General features: G+C 55.1%; 1 protein-coding gene across 1 annotated transcript; it reads right to left on the bottom strand.

Moving 5' to 3' along the window:
• Positions 1 to 1,441: 1,441 nt before the first annotated feature.
• LOC144678390 (Krueppel-like factor 15) lies at positions 1,442 to 6,970 on the bottom strand. Its single transcript, XM_078538190.1, has 2 exons — positions 6,189 to 6,970; positions 1,442 to 3,507 (listed from the first exon to the last, which is right to left on the bottom strand). Exons 1-2 carry the CDS (start codon positions 6,968 to 6,970, stop codon positions 3,339 to 3,341), a joined length of 951 nt encoding a protein of 316 aa, XP_078394316.1. The 3' UTR covers positions 1,442 to 3,338.
• Positions 6,971 to 7,403: the final 433 nt, after the last annotated feature.

Consider the following 7,403-nt stretch of genomic DNA (forward strand, 5'->3'; position numbering starts at 1 on the left):
GCAAATTAGTCGAACATGATTTACTCTTCATAAAACCATGCTGACTCTGATGGATTGCATTTTCACTTTCCAAATGTCCCATTACTACTTCCTTAATAATGGATTCCAACAATTTCCCAATGACAGACGTTAAACTAACTGGTCTATAGTTTCCTGCTTTCTGCCTCCCCCCTTTTTGAATAAGGGCGAAATATTAGCATTTTTCCAATCTACTGGAACCTTTCCAGAATCCAGGGAATTTTGGAATTTTATAGCCAATGCATCCACTATTTCCACTGCCACTTCCTTTAAGACCCTGGGATGTGGGCCATCAGGTCCTGGGGACTTGTCACCCTTTAATCCCAATAGTTTTCTCAGTACTTTTTCTCTAGTGATGGTGATTGTTCTAAGTTCCTCCTTCTCTATACCCTCTGCACTACCTGTTCCTATTGGGGTGGTACTAGTGTCCTCCACTGTGAAAACTGAGGCAAAATATTGGTTAAGCGTCTCTGCCATTTCTGCGTTCCCCACTATTAACTCCCCAGTCTCAACCTCCAAGGGACCAACATTCACTTTAGCTGCTCTCTTTCCTTTTATATACTTGTAGAAGCTTTTCCCCCCCTCTTACCATCTTTCTTCCTCATTGGGATATATTTTACTTGGGAGGAAATAAACATCTCCTTAAATATCTGCCACTGTTCATCAACTGTCCTACCTTGTAGTCCTCCTGCCCAGTCCACTGGGGCCAAATCTGCCCTCATGCCTATGTAGTTACCTTTGTTTAACTCCAGAACACTAGTGTGGGACCCACGTTTCTCGGTCTCAAACTGAACTTGAAATTCTAGCATGCTATGATCACTCTTCCCTAGAGGATCCTTTATGATGAGATTATTAATTAATCCCATCTCATTTCACAAAACCAAATCCAGAATAGCCTGCTCCCTGGTTGGTTCCACAACACATTGCTCCAAGAAACAATCTCTAATACACCGTAGGTACTCTCCCTCGAGGCTACCCTTGCCAATTTGATTAGAACAGTCTATATACATCTTAAAATCACCCATGATTATTGCCGTGCCTTTCTTACATGCTCCCAGTATTTCCTGGTTTATGCTGTGCCCTACTGCGAAACTACTGTTTGGGGACCTGTAGATTACTCTACAGATAGAGGAATGGGTGGGGGTTACAGAGAGAGGAATGAAAAGTCAGAGAGAGGGGGAGGGAATGGCCATTATAGAGAGGGAGGGGACATAGGGAAGAGACAGATTGAGAGAAAGAGGTGTGAGTGACAGAAACGGAGCTAGAGGGAGAGTGACAAGGAGTGAGTTGGAGAGAGAGGGACAGAGGCAGGGGGAGGGAGAGAGAGGAGAGTTGTGCCGGGGGGGGTGGGGGGAAGGAGATTAGGGAAACAGACAATGAGACAGTGAAAGCAGAGAGACAACAATCTGATAACATCCACGTGTTCCATTCAGAATTTATTAAATAGCCATTCGTTTCATTCGGAAAACACTGGACGCGAATCAATGACAAATGAGACAAAGGGGTTTGTAAACAAAATGTGAACAATCACAATCAGATCACAATTAAAACCAGCAGATACTTCACCAGTGATCAGACACAGGGCAGACTGATACCCCCCTCAGGGACACAGATACCCCCCTCAGGAACAGACAGATACCCCCCTCAGGAACAGACAGATACCCCCCTCAGGAACAGACAGATACCCCCCTCAGGGACACAGATACCCCCCTCAGGGGCAGACAGATACCCCCCACAGGGACACAGATACCCCCCTCAGGGACACAGATACCCCCCTCAGGGACACAGATACCCCCCTCAGGGGCAGACTGATACCCCCCTCAGGGACAGACAGATACCCCCCTCAGGAACAGACAGATACCCCCCTCAGGGACAGACAGATACCCCCCTCAGGAACAGACAGATACCCCCCACAGGGACACAGATACCCCCCTCAGGGACAGACAGATACCCCCCTCAGGGACACAGATACCCCCCACAGGGACACAGATACCCCCCTCAGGGACAGACAGATACCCCCCTCAGGAACAGACAGATACCCCCCACAGGGACACAGATACCCCCCTCAGGGACAGACCGATACCCCCCTCAGGGACAGACAGATACCCCCCTCAGGGACAGACAGATACCCCCCACAGGGACACAGATACCCCCCTCAGGGACACAGATACCCCCCTCAGGGACACAGATACCCCCCTCAGGGACACAGATACCCCCCTCAGGGACAGACCGATACCCCCCACAGGGACACAGATACCCCCCTCAGGAACAGACAGATACCCCCCTCAGGAACAGACAGATACCCCCCTCAGGAACAGACAGATACCCCCCTCAGGAACAGACAGATACCCCCCACAGGGACACAGATACCCCCCTCAGGGACAGACAGATACCCCCCTCAGGGGCAGACAGATACCCCCCTCAGGAACAGATACCCCCCTCAGGAACAGACAGATACCCCCCTCAGGGACACAGATACCCCCCTCAGGGACAGACCGATACCCCCCACAGGGACACAGATACCCCCCTCAGGAACAGACAGATACCCCCCTCAGGGACAGACCGATACCCCCCACAGGGACACAGATACCCCCCTCAGGGACAGACAGATACCCCCCTCAGTGACAGACCGATACCCCCCTCAGGGGCAGACCGATACCCCCCTCAGGGACAGACAGATACCCCCCTCAGGGGCAGACAGATACCCCCCTCAGGGACAGACCGATACCCCCCTCAGTGACAGACCGATACCCCCCTCAGGGGCAGACCGATACCCCCCTCAGGGGCAGACCGATACCCCCCTCCCCCAGTCTGTGGGGGATCGGGTGGAGGTGAGGGGGGTGGTGGGGTCCCTTCCCCCAGTCTGTGGGGGATCGGGTGGAGGTGAGGGGGGTGGTGGGGTCCCTTCCCCCAGTCTGTGGGGGATTTTTTGGGGGGGGGGCAGGGTGGGTGAGCTCTAGTGGCTGAAAGGAACACAGAGAGTTTTGAACCGGGGGGGGTGGATGATCTGAAAAACTTTTGGGATTCGGGGAACATGAAACCAACAACAACATTTACATTTATATAGCAGCTTTCCCTGAACAAGCCTCCCCGAGATGCGACTGACCCCATTCAGTCCGTGCTCCTGTTTAGGAAGTCCATGACCGCTGGTGTCGGATCGATGTCCCGGACTCGGAGACCTGTAAACACCGGACAGTCGAATCCGATTCCATGTCCATCAGCAGATTTCTAACCATGCTCCTGCAGCTCGGTATTCCGGTCCCTCACACCAGGCTCTGGCTCCACTCTTTGTCCAGATGCTCTGGGAGGGGGGCAGATGGTCAGTTTGCAGCCTGTGAGCCTCGGCTGCATCGCGGGAAGCGATGGACCTTGACGTGTTTGGAGAGGTGGTCACTGCGAGCAAACCTCTTCTCACACACCAAACACTGGTAGGGTTTAATCCCAGAGTGTGAGCGCTTGTGACGCGATAGTTCATCAGATCGGGAAAACCTGGAGGATAGACACAGGGTACAGACCATCAGAGCAGGCAGCAGAGCCAAAATTAATCCCCTCACACACAGAGACACATACGCACGCTCGCACACAGACACATACACACACGCGCACAGACACGCACACACAGAAATGCACAAACACATGCGTGTACACACACACGCACACACACATACACACACGTGCGTACACACACGCGCAGACACGTACACACATGTGCGTACACACACGCAGACACGCACACAGACATGCACAAACACATGCGTGTACACACATGCACAGACACACACGTGCATACACACACGCACAGACACAACCACACAGACATGCACAAACACATGCATGTACACACCGCACAGAGACGTACACACAGACACATGCGCATACACGTACGCACAGACGCATGCGCGTACACACACGCACAGACACATGCGCGTACACGCACGCACAGACACATGCGCCTACACGCACACGCAGACACACGCGCATACACACACGCACACATGCACAAACACATGCGTGTACACACGCACAGACACGTACACACACGCAGACACGGACACACACGCAGACACGGACACAGACATGCACAAACACATGCGTGTACACACACGCACAGACACATGCGCGTACACGCACACACAGACACATGCGCCTACACGCACGCGCAGACACGCGCGTACACACGCACACATGCACAAACACATGCATGTACACACACGCACAGACACACAGACACACACAGACACACACGCGTATACACACACGCACAGATACACACACACACACAGACATGCACAAACACATGCGTGCACACACCGCAGACATGTACGCACAGACACATGCGCGTACACATACGCACAGACACATGCACGTACACGCATGCAGACACATGCGCGCACACGCACGCACAGACACATGCGCGTACATACACACGCACAGACACTTGCGCGTACAGACACATGCGCGTACACACAGACATAGACACATGAGCATACATACGCACAGGCACGTACACACACACACCACACAGACATGCACGCGCATACACACACACACACACGCGCATACACACGCACACAGGTGCGTGTGCACACGCACAGCACATGCGTGTACACACACACAGACATGCACATCCGCGCGCACACACGCATGCTCACACAGACACGCGTGCGTATACACGCATGGGTGACCAGGTGCACGCATACATACACGTCACAATGCAAATCCGCAGTCATTCAACTAAATGGGGCATCACAAGCAGCCCTATCCTCACCCAATGTTTCATTTATAGCCTGCATTCCAGCAGATACCTGGTCTGATTCACACACTGACCCATCACCACACACCCCCACCAACCCGCTTCCTCTCAGTGTGATCCCAGGGGGAAAACTGTTTAGGGCACAGTCCCACATCAGCTCAGCTCAGTTCACTCAGTGCAGGGGGTGGGGTACAGGGGGCGAGGTACAGGGTTCTCACTCGGTACAGGGGGTGGGTATATCTCTGTAACCTCCTCCAGCCCCTAGACCCCTCCCTATCTCTGTAACCTCCTCCAGCCCCTACAACCCTCCCTATCTCTGTAACCTCCTCCAGCCCCTAGACCCCTCCCTATCTCTGTAACCTCCTCCAGCCCCTAGACCCCTCCCTATCTCTGTAACCTCCTCCAGCCCCTACACCCCTCCCTATCTCCGTAACCTCCTCCAGCCCCTACACCCCTCCCTATCTCTGTAAACTCCTCCAGCCCCTACATCCCTCCCTATCTCTGTAACCTCCTCCAGCCCCTACAACCCTCCCTATCTCTGTAACCTCCTCCAGCCCCTACACCCCTCCCTATCTCTGTAACCTCCTTCAGCCCCTACACCCCTCCCTATCTCTGTAACCTCCTCCAGCCCCTACAACCCTCCCTATCTCTGTAACCTCCTCCAGCCCCTACAACCCTCCCTATCTCTGTAACTTCCTCCAGCTCCTACAACCCTCCCTATCTCTGTAACCTCCTCCAGCCCCTACAACCCTCCCTATCTCTGTAACCTCCTCCAACCCCTACACCCCTCCCTATCTCTGCAACCTCCTCCAGCCCCTACAACCCCTCCCTATCTCTGTTACCTCCTCCAGCCCCTACACCCCTCCCTATCTCTGTAACCTCCTCCAACCCCTACAACCCTCCCTATCTCTGTAACCTCCTCCAACCCCTACAACCCTCCCTATCTCTGTAACCTCCTACAACCCTCCATATCTCTGTAACCTCCTCCAGCCCCTACACCCCTCCCTATCTCTGTAACCTCCTACACCCCTCCCTATCTCTGTAACCTCCTCCAACCCCTACAACCCTCCCTATCTCTGTAACCTCCTCCAGGCCCTACAACCCTCCGAGATCTCTGCGCTCCTCCAATTCCGGCCTCTTGACCATCCCCCGATTCCCATCGCTCCACCATTGGCGGCCGGGCCTTCAGCTGCCTGGGGGGGGGCCCTAAGCTCTCGAATTCCCTCCTGAAACCTCTCCACCTCTGACTCTCATGTCCTTTCAGATGCTGCTATAGACCAGCTGAAGCCTTTCCTCAACTGTCCTAACGTGCTTCACGTGGGCTGTGGGCCTGTGTGTCTGAGTGACGCCCCTATCCAGCACTTTGGGATGTTTTTACAGCGTTAGAGGTGCTATATAAAGGCAGCCCTGCACTCACCTCCAGTCACAGCCAGGCCAGGTGCAAGCGAAGGGTTTTTCTCCAGTGTGCCGCCGGTTGTGGGCCTTGAGGTGACTGCTCTTACTGTACATCTTGCTGCAGCCAGGGAACGAGCACTTGTGCACCTTCAGCATCTCCGGAGGGGTGAAGGGGGCCGCTCTGCCGGGCGACTCCCGCTGACCCTGGGCTGACAGCTTGGCAGCGATGCGGACAAACTGCCGGGGGGGTGCCGAGGGGGTGACCTGGGGCACCAAGGCGTATGTCTGCCCCTGGACGCTGACCAGCAGCTGGGGGAGCAGCCCGTGGCCCTCCCTGACGCACTGAAGCTGCAGGAGGAGGGCGGAGGGTCCCGGTGAAGGCCGAGGGAGCTGCTCCTCACCCCCAGGCTGCTGCTGCTGCTGCCGCCCCTCCTCCTCCCCGGCTCCCGGGACCGGGCAGCCCCCCTGCCCCTCCTCCTGGGCTTGGCAGTTCAATCGGACGGGCCAGCGGCCGGTATCTGACGCCTCCCCCTTCAGCGTCAGGCCGCTCTTCTCCAGGAGGAACTCCTCGATCTCGTCCAGGGTGGGCTGGAAGCCGCGGGAGGGCCTGGGCTGGAAGCTGGGGAGCTGGAGCTCGGAGGCGCCCTGCTGGGCCAGCAGGTAGTTGACCAAGCCCTGGTTGGGCAGCGGGCAGTCAGTCTCCGGGAAGCTGTGACTGGATCCGTCGCTGTCATATTCCCAGAGCAGCGAGCGCGCAGATTCCGGCAGCTGGGAATTCAGCTCAGCAGCGCCATAGAAGAACATGCCCATGCGGGGTGGGGGTCAATCCAACACCGTCCCACTCACAATCTCTCCGGGAAACACAGGCTGGCACTTGGTTCAAAGCTGCAAAGAGGAAACAGATACCAGAATTAGATCCAAATATCCCCATCAAACACTCCCAGGACAGGTACAGCACGGGGTTAGATACAGAGTAAATCTCCCTCTACACCGTCCCCATCAAACACTCCCAGGACACGTACAGCACAGGGTTAGATACAGAGTAAATCTCCCTCTACACTGTCCCCATCAAACACTCCCAGGACAGGTACAGCACGGGGTTAGATACAGAGTAAAGCTCCCTCTACACCGTCCCCATCAAACACTCCCAGGACAGGTACAGCACAGGGTTAGATACAGAGTAAAGCGCCCTCTACACTGTCCCCATCAAACACTCCCAGGACACATACAGCACAGG

The sequence above is a fragment of the Cetorhinus maximus genome, unplaced genomic scaffold (assembly GCF_964194155.1).
Source record: "Cetorhinus maximus unplaced genomic scaffold, sCetMax3.hap1.1 HAP1_SCAFFOLD_4173, whole genome shotgun sequence".
NCBI classification, from domain to species: Eukaryota; Metazoa; Chordata; class Chondrichthyes; order Lamniformes; family Cetorhinidae; genus Cetorhinus; species Cetorhinus maximus.